Source organism: Pleurodeles waltl, chromosome 10 (assembly GCF_031143425.1).
Source record: "Pleurodeles waltl isolate 20211129_DDA chromosome 10, aPleWal1.hap1.20221129, whole genome shotgun sequence".
In the NCBI taxonomy this organism is placed as follows: Eukaryota; Metazoa; Chordata; class Amphibia; order Caudata; family Salamandridae; genus Pleurodeles; species Pleurodeles waltl.
Window position 1 is genome coordinate 849,398,146 of NC_090449.1, and position 14,613 is coordinate 849,412,758.

The following is a 14,613-nucleotide window of genomic DNA, read 5'->3' on the forward strand; positions in this document are numbered from 1 at the left end:
AGAATCAGCTGATCGTGTTTACTTTTATAAGGTTACATTGACAGGCACAATGTTCGTCCATTACAGAAGCACTGTCAGGGTGTGATAGACTTCAAGGCAATCCAGCAAAATGCCCACCACGATCCTTAGATACATAGTTTAAACAATCATAATCTGTGTTCAGTGGCTCCGTAAAGCATAGTGACCCATTGCCACTGCACTTGTTGCACCATCAATAATTACATCCCTAGTCATTGAAAGGGTGAAAGGAGCAGGAACTGTAAAATCCTAGAGGCTCTTTGGTGCCCTCTAGCATTGAAATTGCTATACCTGGTTTCAGATTTTATTATAAATCACTGGAATAGAGAGCTGCAAGGGCACTATGGGCCAGATGTAGTAAGCCGTTTGCATGTCGCAATTTGGGAATGCGACTCGCAAATAGGAAGGGGTGTTCCCTTCCTATTTGCGACCGCATCGCAATTCCGTGTTGCTTTGTGACCGCAAATGCGGTCGCAAACCAACTCGCAGTTACCACCAGTGTCACACTGGTGGTAACTCATTCGCAAAAGGGAAGGGGTCCCCATGGGACCCCTTCCCCTTTGTGAATGTCGAAAAAAATATTTTTTTCTATGGACCACTGCCTACTCTGAAAAAAACGAAACCAAATGGTTTCGGTTTACTTTTCATTTTGCAACTCGTTTTCCTTTAAGGAAAACGGGCTGCAAAATTTTTAAAAAAATCTGCTTTATTTATAAAGCAGTCACAGACATGGAGGTCTGCTGACTACAGCAGGCCACCATCCCTGTGAGTGCAGGGACTCGCTATGGAGTCGCAAAATGCGACCCACCTCATGAATATTGATGAGGGGGGTCTTTGCGACCCCATAGCGAGTCGCAGAAAGTGTCTGAGACACCATTCTGCATCCAATTTTGCGACTTGCAAATTGCTAGTCGGTCAGACTCGCAATTTGCAAGTCGCAAAATTGGATTTTCCTACATCTGGCCCTATGAGCCCTTCTTCTCTTCTGTAGTTTTCACACCTTGACCTTCCCCTAGAGCACACGGTAGACGTTTGTGGGAATGAAAGTGAGACAAGCAGAGAAACGTGATGTCATCAGGAGTCAATCGGTGTATGATGTCAAATATAATTTTGGTGAAAAACACCAGTGATAGGTACAAGTACCTTGACAGACTGAAAATGTGTTGTAGACTTGACAGTGTTTCTTCCACCACCTCCACCACAATACCACCTTCAGCCATCAAGGGGAAGAAAAGTCCATGATTTGAATGTATACTGTTGGGCGTTTTGTGAATCGTCTGAGATGTATGTACCTATGTCAATTGTAGGAGGAAAGCAGCACATCGTATTTTTTTATAGAATGTTTGTGAATCGGCCTCTGTGGACAATGGACAAACAAATTAAATACATCACACAAACATGAATAAACATTTCTGACTTTTGCTTTTTTTCTTTTTCGTTAGTCACAACCTTTTATGGAGCGTCCTTACAAGCACTGTGCTGTAGTTGGTAATGGTGGGATTCTGCAAAACAGCAGCTGTGGAGCTGAAATTGACAAGTCTGATTTTGTATTCAGGTAAGCAAGAAATCATTTAATGGCAGCTTAAAAGCTGTGCCCTCATGCATGCGGGTACGGTTGATTCTGTTTCAGCTAGTTCACCATTTCCTCGTGTTCCTCGCTGCTAGTAACCTTCCATTTCAGGCCCTCTTCAGAAACCCTAGTCTAAGAGCTAAACCTAAAATAACAAACTTCTCCTCTCATGGTATTTTAATCCTGCTAATTTTTCAGATGATAATGGATCACAAAATATTTGCATGTAGGAGATTGGCTCATGCTTACAAATAATCTTTTTTTTAAAACAAATGCAAAGCTACTTTTAGAATTTACATAGCTTGGATAGCAGTTGTTAGAAATTGGGGCCATATTTACACGTTTTTGGCGCAGGGCATCGCTGCAGGCCTTTTTGCTGCGCTTCCCTGCGTCAAAAGAAAAGGGCCAGAATGTGCCATATCTACAAGATAAGGCGCATTCCTGTCTTTTTCTCCTGCGCTGGCACACAATGGACTGCCATGCGCCAATGCAGGCAGCCTTGCACTATGGTGCAAAGGTGTTTGCGTTGCAGGGATGATTATTTTTGTGCAGGAAGGGACACCTTCTTTCACAGAAACAATCACGAGAGGCGTTTTCCTCTTTTTATGTGTGCTGCAGAATGCATCAGCCATAGAAAAAGGAAAAACAAGGAGAAATAAAGGTATTTCTCATAGTTGCACCTACCTTACACCTCCCCTGGGGAGGCGTAGTGATTTGACGCATTCCCAGTATTACCAAATCTCGTAAACCTGGTAATGTGTCAAATGCCATAGGAGTTACGTGGGAGCAACCACCTAACACCCATGGCTCACCTCCCTATGACAAGGTTAAGCAATGCAGCGACTTGACCTGCATTGCCTCAGTCCATATTTACAAGGTATGAAAAGCCATGCAGAGTGGCTTTGCATTGCCTTCTAAATATGGCCCTGTGGTGTTTGCCGCCGGGCCATCACTGAAAGTGATGTTTCAGCAATGCAGATGAGCTTGTAAATAAGCCCTTGGGTCTCTATTTGGCAGAGATACACGTCCTGTCCAAGTAGGGACCACAATCCTAGTCAGGGTAAGCCAGTTACACACCATAAATTAAGCTGTGCTCATTCTATGGCAGCTTGGCACAGAGCAGGCAGGCTTAACTTAGGAGGCAATATGTAAAGTATTTGTGCAACACTTTAAACAGTAACACAGTGAAACCACCATAGAAAGGCTCCACACAAAATTAGAAAAATAGATCATAGTTTTTTGAACAAATCAAGACCAAAATTACACACAACCACCAATAACCAATAAATTAAAGAAGAAATGAAACCATAGTGGTTAAAAGCTTAAAGTGCCAAGTGGGGCTATCTGGTCATGCTAGACCGGTTCAAATCTGAAAAATCAAGACAGCCATGATGGAGAGTGGGTCTGTGGCAGGGACCATCCTTGTCCCGCTTAAAAAGTTCCTTTGGATGGAAGATGCATCAACACCAAAGACCTGATGCAAGGAGCAGAGGAGGCGATGCGTTGGCATTAATCACTTTGGATGTCGGTGATGTGTAATTTTTGATTTGCAGTCAGAGATGTGTCATCGGCGAGCCCTTTGCGATTATGGCGATGCGTTATAATTGAGCCTTGCAGCAGGCGATGCAAAGTCCTCAAGTCTGGATGCGTTGTCGCTGAAAGAGATGTGTCAGTTCTGACAAGCGCAACAGCAGTGATGCGTGGATTTTGCTGGTTCAGCACAGGACAGCTCACTTCTACGGGCCCAGTACCGGATTGGTACCACTTGGCAAGGGAGGACTCGCAGATGGCAGAGTCCAGGTGCTGTTGTAGGGTTCTAGAAATCTTTCTTGCCCTTGAGACTTCAGAACAGGAGGCAATCAGACAAGTCCCTGAAGTTACTCTGGGTTCAAGTGGTTAAGGCCCAGTCCTTCTCACCTAGACGGAAAGGGCAGCAGGGAGCAGGCAGCTCAGCACAGCAGAAAAGCAGTCCTTCGAGAAGAGTACTCAGTCACACCTATGTTTCATTTGTTATGAGACTGTCTAGAGAGAATACAGGGAACCAGCTGTCACCATAGCCCAGAAGTAAATTGGAGATACACTGCAGGCACACAGGTTGAAGACCAGGAAAACACCAACTTTCTAATAGTGGCATTTTCTAAATTGTAATAGTAAATGTGACTTTGCTTTTAAAGAAGATTTATCATTACAATTCCATATGTACTAAACATGATAGGTCTGCTCCTTCTCAATCAGGAATTATACTTTATTAAATGTAAAAGGAATCTCCAATGTTAACCTATGAAAGGGGTAGGACTCAGAGTAGTGAAAAACAAATTTGGGGGGTTTCACTACCAGGGCATGGAAAACATAAATCCATATGTCCTGCCATTTGATTATGAAGTACCCTGCCCTGTGGGCTACCTAGTGCCTACCCTAGGGGTGACATATATAATACAAGGGGAGCTTAAGGCTTGGCAAGTGGTTTTAAATGCCATGTCAACATGGCAGTCATGCTGCACACACAAGCTCTGCAGTGGAAGGCCTTAGACATGTTTAGAGGGCTATTTAAGTGGGCGGCACAATCACTAATGCAGTCCCACTAGTAGCATTTAATTTATTGGACCTGGTTACATATAGTGCGCTTTACTAAGGACATATATGTAAATTAAATATGCCAATTGGAAATACACTAGTGTTACCATATTTTTGGGGAACGGGTGCATGCACTTTAGCACTTGGTAAAGTCCCAAGAGTCCGAAGGCCAACAAAAGCAGATCAGCAAAAGTGAGGCTAAGCCGACAAAAGGTTTTGGAGAAAACCATTGTAAGGCTGACAGGTCTACCAGCAGTCATAAAATACACTTAAAGAGGCCTAGTCACAAAAGCATTTAAAATAGTACTGCACCAGTAATACTTTACATACTCTTAAATACTAATCACAAAAATCTGTCCAGGGAGCCCCTCCTATGCCTGCACTATATCGCATGAGTGGAGTTCTCTGTCATGAGAGCAAATAATTCAGCATCCTGAGGTATTTTTGGAGAAAATGTGGGAGGGCCAAGGGAAAGTCATATGACATTTTGAAATATCTACTATTAAATGGTTGGAGTTAGAGGAAAGTTAAGTAGAGATTTTGGGAGGAACATGCAAATACTCAAAACACAACTGCAAAGTAGTGAGGTAAATTCTTTTTACCAAAGTTGCACTTATAAGTCCTTCAGTAGTACTACTGAAAAATAGGCTAGAATCTACCCCAATCAAGCCTCGGAGGAAGTACACAGTACACTTGAACAAATACTGGTCTTGCAATATCCTCTCATAGAAATCAGAGGTAACATGAAATAACTCTAACACCACAAAGGGAAACATTGAAAAATAAGAGGACATCTTTTATGGTAAAAATGTATAGACTTTTCAATGATAACTTTTTCTCCCCCAAAAAATAAACATAACATTACTTTTATCTACAAGTAGTGGATGTTAGACCTTCTAGCCTTAATGTGGGCTCCCCCAACTTTTTTACATACTTTCCTCATCTTTGTGATGAATCTTTCTTTTGGCCTTAGGACTCTGAGAACTTTAACACTGCTGACCAGTGCTAAAGTGCATGTCTTTCTCCACTAAACACGGTTACATTCGTGTATACACGATTGGCATATTTAATTTACCTGTAGGTCCCTTGTACAGTGGTGTACCTTATACAGAGGGCCTATAAATTTAATGCTGCTAGTGGGCCTGCAGCACTACTAATGCCACCCACAGAAGTAACCCTTTAAATATGTCTCAGGTCTGCCACTGCAAAGCCTGTGTGTGCAGTTTTACTGCAACTTTGACTTGACATTTAAAACCCTTTGCCAAACCTTAAACTCCCCTTTTATTACACATGTCACCCCTAAAGTATGCCATAGGTAGCCCACATGACAAGGTGCTATGTATTTAAAAGGAAGGACATATAGTTATGCTTTTCATGTCCTGGTAGTGAAAAACACCTATATTCATTTTTCCCTACAATGAGGCCCACCCCTCTCATAGGTTAACATTGAAAATTCCTTATTACACTTTTCAGCTGTAATTCCTAATTGAGAAGGAGTAACTATATCTTGTTTTATATAATTGGAATGGTAATGATAAATCCTGTTTACAGGTAAAGTCAGATTTAACATTACTATTTTAAAAATGTCAGTTTTAGAAAATTGTCATTTCTCTACTTTTACAGTTCTGTGTGCCTCTAGCTTGTCTCCAATATACGTCTGGGGTGGGTGGCATCTATACTTTGTGCAAGCATCCCCTTTAGACAGCCACAAGCACAGGAAGGTTAGGTGTGTCTGAGCACCCATCTGCATTCTGATAGCTCTTCCTAAGCAGGAAGGGAGTAAGGGGCTTATGGCAAAACCTGAATAGACATTGTCTGTCCCCACACAAAGGGCTGACTACCCCCTACTGATAATCTGGAGCCAGGGCTGGGAAGAAAGGGCTTCTGTGCATTTAAAAGACCCTTCTTTGAAGTCACCCCCACTTCAAAGGCACAACTGGGTATAAGTATTGAGTCTCTGACCCCACCAAATCAGACACTTCTGGACCTACAACTGGACTCTGTCAGAAGAACTACTGTGCTTGACTCTCTGCTAAACAGCTGACCTAGAAGGACTACTTTTCATACTACCCGCTGCTCTTTGACCCTGCTGAGGGATAACTGGACTCTACCTTGTACCCCAGGTGATCTCCAAAGGATTGTTGGCTTGCCTCCTGTTGGTTGAGACTCATGGGATCTCAAATCTCTATCCCTGCTCCTATGCCTGGTTCACTGGAAGTGGGCCCAAATACTTGCACCAGAAAGATTGACGCATCTCCAATCTTCTTGGAGCAGAACAAGGAATACCACTAAAGAGAGGTATGAGATCTCTCCCTCCCCATTCACTTCTAATCCATTAGAAAATATCACAAAAATGGGGCTGGAATTTTCTTTTATCCACTCTTATCTTCATTCTCGTGTCTGTTTTCCACCTGGTACCCTTGCCTAGGCAGTCTCCCCTTTATGGATGGAAAAGCCTCACCCCTTTTTTTGTAGCATGTTTCATCATCAGTTAGTCCAAACCACTGGTTTAGGATGGTACTAACCCCACGGTCTCAACCGTACTCCCTAGGGAGAACGTAGCTAGGTACTACAGTTGAGACCACCTGGTTAGTACCATCTTAACCCAGTGGGCTGGAATAGTCGATGATGAAGCATGCCAGAAAAAAGTGGAAGAGACCCAGCATATCAGCCCTGTTGGGGGAATAGAGCCGGCACATCAATCCCATAACCAATGCATCACCTTGAGAGCCCGATACTCAGAGCCGCACATCACCATCACAGCAGCTTGGAGAGATCAATGCATCCCCTCTCCTACGTGAATAAACCCGGCGTACCACACTTCAGAACCAAAGCATCTTGGCACTTCATCTTCGGCACTGATGCATCGCCACCACTGTATGAACCAAATCGACACATCACCTTAACTGCGGGGTTGAAATCAATGCATATTTTGATGCATCGCTTGTCTGCATCCCACATCTCACTGTTGCAAGCCAGGATCTAGGTTCGGTGTTCACCGGGCCAGCATGGCTCTTGTCCCCAACAAGTGCTCCATTGTGCTTGGCCTGAACTGTTGACTTTGCCCTAGTCCAGCAGGACTAGATAACCTCCATTAGTGCTCATTGCTTTTAAGAACAGGAAATCTTTTTATTATTTAAAAAATCATGACTCGACTTCTCCTCATTGGATTTTTGTAATTTTGATTTATTTATTTTATTATTCAGGGATGTTTCCTCGGCTATGGCGGAGGATTGTCACCCCCCCCCCCAACCAGCAGCAGGAGCTGAAAAATATTTACTAAAAATAATAATAAACTACATTTATTATCATTTTATAGTAAAAGGGGTGGGGCATGGTGCTGTGACGAGACAGAGCCCCTTAGTGTATACGTATGTTTGGCCGGCCCTCTTGGGCTGGCCGAACACACACGAGCACTGGGCTCTCTCCAACCCAGCAATGCAGACACTGCATTGCTGGGTTGGAGGCAGCAGGAAGAGACTTTCACTCTTCCTTTGAGCGCCCTGGCTGGGAACTCTGTCCAATCCTAATGCTAGCAGCATGAAAGCAGTGTTAGGATTGGAAGCAGGGCAGGCTGGGAGCCTGTGCCTGCAGAAGAAGAGCGGAGTGGAGTAACACCAATTTTAATAATATTTTTTTATTGTTGTTGCTCCTTCTCCACTCCTGCCACGCGCCACCCAACCCCATTTCCCTCCCGCGAGCAACCACTGAAATTATTCTCTGTTTTTCTCACCTCGTGTGGAGTCTTTTTGTGGTGTTTTCATTGTGTTATTGTGAGATGCGTTGCACAAATACTTTACACATTGCCTCTTTAGATAAGCCTGTCTGCCCTGTGCAAAGCTACCACAGAGCACAGGTTATCTTGTAGTGTGTATCTTTCTTACCCTGACTAGGCTTGTGGTTCCTGCTTCTACAGGGTGCATACACTGACTACCAGAAACCCAATTTCTAATAGTGGTGAACATCTATTGCAATAATGCTTTATTCAAATTCATCGCACCTGCTACCTACTGCAGAAGGATGGAGTTAACAGTCAGGACTCCACCACATCAAACAACAGTTAAAAGTCATTACAGCTTACCAACCAATCATACACAGCCTATCCATATATGAAAGCAAGCCACAGACCGAAAAACAATGTCACCATGCTGTGGAAAGTGTTTATTGCCTTAGCCTTCAACTTGCGGAATATGCAGAATAATTATTTAAGGATAAAAGAGATTATTTACAGGCAGAGAATCAACATCTTTGGTTTGTCCAGGTAAGCAATCATTGCTAGATATCTCTTTTTACATGTTGTGATCCTTGACATTGTTGCAACGGAGAGCACATGTTAAAATACTGGCTGCATTTAATTTCCTCACCATTGGATTTTCCCAGGGAGTTAGTGGTGGGGGCACTATGAACATCTAACAGGGCAGCCAATTGTTGTGCGCATAACAGGTACTGTGATGAATCAGCTGCCAAACACACCACTTGATCCCCATCCCAGGCATACAGGGAGAAAATCAACAGGATAAAGGGAATTATATTCCATTGCCAACTTCCCTTGTATATTTAGTTTCATTGATTGCACAAATGGTGCCTCACACTCTCTGACACAAGGACCACCAGGTTAGTGCTAAGGGATGTGGAACGCTGTGTTTACTAGTTCAAACATAGAGCAACATTTCCTTATAGTCACCTCTTGTGTACTACATTTTGTAGCTTTCCTTATTACAACAAATATCATGCATATTGCAGGGGATGCTATATAGGCCCTCTTCGAATGGGGATTGAAGTGATAGTATGGTAACAGGCTTTCACTGTAGAGTACAAGACACATTGTCCATTTTAACCAATTCTATTTCGATATTCCACTGCAACTGCCAGTTAGTGAAAGTAATACCTGCACATCTTGATCTGCACTTTGTTACAATCAAGGAAGTAGAGTAGAAGTTCCGTCTTCATGGGGACCATGCCTCAATATTCATTTTTGATGCACATACTTACAACACTAGATTTAAGTTATATCCACTCTCTGAATACAAAGGGAATCAGGAGAAATGTCAGACACTCCCATTTTTAGAATTATGCCAGAAGAGTGATTTTGATAGTGTTTTAAGTGGGCATTTTCTGTATAAAATCATTTAGTATTAAAAAATATTACCTGAGCACATTTTGGACTTGTGGTATGCAGCTTGAAAATAGAACAGGAAAAGAGGTTATATGTTCACCTTGTCTTGTTTGTGGGGGTGAGTGACACACACTCCGTCCACCTTTTTCTCAACCTCACTTCATCCTTTCTCCTACACCCATATAATTAATTCCCCTTCTCTCTGAATGTTGTTTTCTCTTTAACCTAGTCTCCAACCCCTTACAATATCACGGTCTCCTTACCCGCTGCCAATTTCCTAGTATCTCTATACCACTAATTCTGCCATTAACATAATATTCTCTTCCTATACCCCCGTACTTCTACCCCTGCCTATACCATATTACCTTCACCCTTGCCTATGGTGTGGCACCTCTACCCATACCCATACCCTAGTATATTGTCCCTAGGATATACTATGATGTCTCTAACCATAACTACACATTAGTACCTCTCACACCTCTCACGCTTGAGTACGTTTACACCACCTACACCCTAACAATACCAGTACACTAGTACAGTGGGCTACAGCTTCTTTTTGGACTGATTAAGTGGACCCCCATTTAATCCTTACTAGAACCTGGAGACCCCCACTGAATCATTATTGGAAACCGGGGACCCTCCTACCGGGAGCAGGGAACGACAGCCCAGGCATTTTCGATCATTTAACCCGCAAAAGAATACACAAAAAAATGTAGGAACAAGCACCACCAAATAAAAAAAAATCTGGAATAAATTTTAAAAAGGAAATATTTTAATTTTAATGGGAGCGTTAGGGCTTTTCTAAATTCAAAGGAGGCCACTCATCATCCACACTTTTATTTAATGCACATATACTGCTCGCAAGAATCAATCTGAGGGTGCAAACTTGATATTTAGCCCCCAATGTACAATTTCTTCACATTTACAGAATGATTTATATTTTTTTATTTTTGCATTTTGCTCCTTTATTTATGTATACATTACTAATCTGTTAATATTTAACTTTTCTAAGCAGTCGTGGACCCCCTGAGAATGCTTTGGGGACCTCCCAGGTTCCATGGACTACAGGTTACCACCACTGCACTAGTTCATTTCCCTTACTTATTACTATGTCCATTTATCTATACCCTAGTACCTCTCCTATTTAAATCATGTGAATGTAGCCATACCTAAACTCTACTTTCTCATCCCAACCATCTGCCTCCGCATTCATTTTCCATCTTATCCATCAAACTCTGAAGTGCCCGTTAACTCTGTATTACTGCGTTACAGATGTTCAGCAATATAAATTAAGTACAACAACTGCATAGTCCAAAAAACACTCACCATCTATTGTGGCACAAATGCTACTTAGGCTCTTATGTGAAGTGGCCCGCTAATCCAAATGCTGATAGTAACAGGAGTCCAGATGCAATACCATCTGAATATGTGGCTCATGTACTTTTATAAAAGTACTTCACCTGCTCAAAGGCAGAAAATACCAGTGTGAATGAATGCCCACAAATTGTGAAACTACTTTCTGTATTGCCGAGCTGGGAATGGTAAAGTTGAGGAGCAGTAATACCAGTGACAAAGGGTGTGTTATGATCATACCATAATACCAGGCCACTCATAATGAGAGCCCTTTTGCTATATTCTCTTTTGTACATAGTACATTTACTGCTTTTTAAGCATTGTAATGTGTCAGTGTTGATGATCAAGTTGTATGGGTAACTTGTGGCTTTTTTTTACGGCAATCCTAAGCACATTTCAACTATTAATAGAAGCTAACAAACTAAACATGCATCCATGTCCCTGTCCTACATTTGATTGTCAAGTTATGTTACCATTTAAATTACAATATTGTAATAACTAAGGAAATGAAAATGCAACAGGAAACAATGTGAAATTCACAATTGAGTTTCCACATTCTTGCAACATTACCATAGCTTAAGGGTAACTGGTGCCTGGAACTCTTATGATTTTATTTCTGAAAGTTAAGCTCACTGACATGGCAAGCAAAAATGATGTTTTTTGCAACTGAATGGTAAAACTTTTTTACATCTGTAATTATTGTTTCTAAACTCTAGGTGCAATCTGCCACCTATCAATGGGCATTTTTATGAAGATGTTGGAAATAAAACAAATGTTGTGACTGTCAATCCGAGTATCATTACACATAAGTGAGTATAATTATCTAACTATTGTTGCTTTAAGCTTAATTCTATATTATTCACTAATGAAACATGTGTAAATACATAAAATAAAAAGTCTTGAAATAAATGAAACAATTAAGAATAATAATTAGTTGTATTCCTTATCAACTAACATTTGTGAAAATGCATATATTTTGGGGTTGGGGTAAAATGTACTAATACAACTCCAAACTTAGCAACCCTGAGAAAAGTATTGGACTCTGGGGGCCAGATTCAGTATGCCGACTCCAAACTAAACAAAGTAGGAAGCATGTTGGGCATTGTAGAGGTCAGATTAATTATTCCCACTCCAACCTAAGCAATGGTACAAAAAGTGTTGGATTGTGGAAGGGTCAGATACACTGTCCCCTCTCAACTTAAATGTGGAAAAAGCATTGGACTTTAGAGGGTGAGATTTACTATTGCCACTCCAAATTATGAAATAGTAGGGAGAGTGTTGCACTTTGGAGTGGGTCACATTTACAATATTCACTACAACCAAAGCAACTGAATGGACAGTGTTAAACTCTGCAGATGTTAGATTTACTATTTCCACCTCTAACTTACCAAAATTAGGGAAGAAAGGTAATAGAATTTAGAGGAGTCAGATTTACTACCCTTATACAACCTACTCAAAAGTAGGAACTGTGTAGAGTGAAGGATGCGTCAGACTTTGCAGGGTTTAGATTTACTATTACCAACCTAAGCAACATTAGGGAAAGTGTTGGATTTTTGAAGGGGTTATCCCCATTTCAATGTAAGCAACAGTAGAGAAAGTATTAGACAAACTGTGCAGAGGCCAAGTTAAACGCTCCTTCTCCAACCTAAGCAACAGTAGCAAATGTGTTAAACTTTGGACGGGTTATATTTGCTATTGCCACTCCAAACGTAACAAAATATGTGAAAGTGTTGGACTTTGGAGGGACAGATTTGCGATTGCCACTGTAAACTTAAGAACCTTGGGCAACTTTTCCCTCTCCAAACTTATCAAATTGCATGAAGTGTTGGACTTTGGAAGGATCATAATTACTATTCTTACTTCAAACTAGCCACGGTTAGATAATAAGCAGAAATCGGGATCTAAAATATGCATTATAAAATATTTTAGAAATACCATTAAAAATACCAATAGGAATAATCATTTTTTTAAGAGAAATACAAAAGCAAACCAAAACCAAAAAATAAAAAAATATATAAATACAAATATACTAAACATATAGTTAAATTACCTAAACAAAACCTGATTATTAATAAAGTATGAATTTACACCAACAAATACGAAACCTGAACTCTCTGTTTGAAAATGTTTTAACAAACAATTAATAACATTTAAAAGAATGTAGAAATGTCATGCTTTAATATAAAACTTAAAACATTTACAAAACATATCCAAACACAATAACAACCAAACATATAGCAAAAACAGTAAAAGCATTTTAAGGTATAAAAAATATTTAAAATTCACGATACAAAATAAAAGAATGTTAAAATATTTAAATATTCATATAACAATACATTCCCCACTCAAAACCCCTATAAAATAGAAAAGATTGAATATATATATATATATATATATATATATATATATATTCATATATATATATATATATATATATATATATATATATGTACATATATTTGATCATTTCAATAAATTATAAGTAAATTAAGCATGTTAAATGTATTCAATAAATACTTACAAAATTAATGCCTACCAATAGCCCCTATAAAACCCAAAAACCTAACAAGAATATTAATAATTAATTATATAATTTATAAAAAATGAAATATTTTCATAATACATTAATAATTGATATCTACAAAAATACATCCAAAATCAGTTGAACATACTCCCCATCCAAATCCCTTTCAAAGTTCAGCAACCTTAAAAACATTAAACATACAAATTTAAAAAAATACACTTTACATTAAAAATATTAATTAATTCAGTTAATATATACATTAAACAAAAGACACCAAACCAGCCTAGAACTTGTCATGTCAATCCCTTATTAAAGGTCTTGCACTGACTCCCAAAGGAACAAAAAATAATATTTAGGGTTTGATGCATCACCATTAAGGCTGTACAGGATGAGGGCCCCCAGTTCCTAAAAAAACAAGAATTAAGAACCATAATCATATTCAGGAGCTTCACTCCTCATCATCAGATCTACAGACTTTCCCAAAGAACAATATGAAATTGATGGATGGTGCCTACTTCTCTGTACAAGCCCCAGTAATTCAGAACTCTCTGCCCCTCGCTGATTGCTTGAGGTACAGGAATGAACTTAAGACCTCGCTGTTCAGGCAAGTCCATCAACCTAACACTTGTGGTAAGGATTTAGCATGAACATAACATGAAAACACACCACAGATAAGTGAAACTGAAAAAATAAAAAATAAATTAAAAAAATGACATAACTGTTTCCAAAAATGATATGACAACTACCTTTAAAAGTAAACATTATTTCAAAGTTTGATTGTACAACAAAAAATATATATACCTACCATGAATAAGCTTATCCGTGATTTACTGGTACCCACAATATTATGGCTTAGATATTTAGTACCATCAATATTGATGATCCACACATTTGTGCTTCATAATTCCCGGGATGTAAATACAAATAATCTGTTCATGGAACCTATTCTTGGAAAATCAGTGGTGTGACATAAGTGAGAAGTTAGTATTGTGTCATATCAGCATGTACTGACGCTAAGCCTTGTGAGATCAGCAATGAAAGTGTTATATGAATGCTTCAACATACTGAAAGGTGACTCTAACATGAAAACAAAGGGGGAACTGTGAGAGGGAGTAGAGGTGTGACAGGTGCAGGAGGTGCCAAGATTCAATGGGGGCATCAAAATGTACGTTAGCCATATGGCAGTAAAAGTTTTTGTACAAGCTGTGGCTATAGGTGACTCTGAAATAATTGCCCATCTGCCACCTCTGAGTGAGAATATATTTGAAAACAGGATTTTATGTGCAGCCACCATAATATCCATTGGTGCAAAGAGTTGAATAACACCTGAATAAAGAAAAGGTTGAATATGTTTGCCTGTGATACATCTTACTAGATCAGGAAATAAATGTATATATATATATATACATATATATATATATAGGGAGTAATTTTGAGCCCAGAGCTCTGTGGTGCACT

The 14,613-nt window shown here is 39.8% G+C and overlaps 1 protein-coding gene across 1 annotated transcript in view; it reads left to right on the forward strand.

Moving 5' to 3' along the window:
- ST8SIA6 (ST8 alpha-N-acetyl-neuraminide alpha-2,8-sialyltransferase 6) overlaps positions 1-14,613 on the forward strand; it is a 299,018-nt gene that overhangs the window by 272,308 nt on the left and 12,097 nt on the right. The window contains exons 6-7 of the mRNA XM_069211545.1: positions 1,461-1,573; positions 11,348-11,440. Of these exons, the coding sequence (XP_069067646.1) occupies positions 1,461-1,573; positions 11,348-11,440 (206 nt within the window). The remainder of the gene's footprint in view (positions 1-1,460; positions 1,574-11,347; positions 11,441-14,613) is intronic.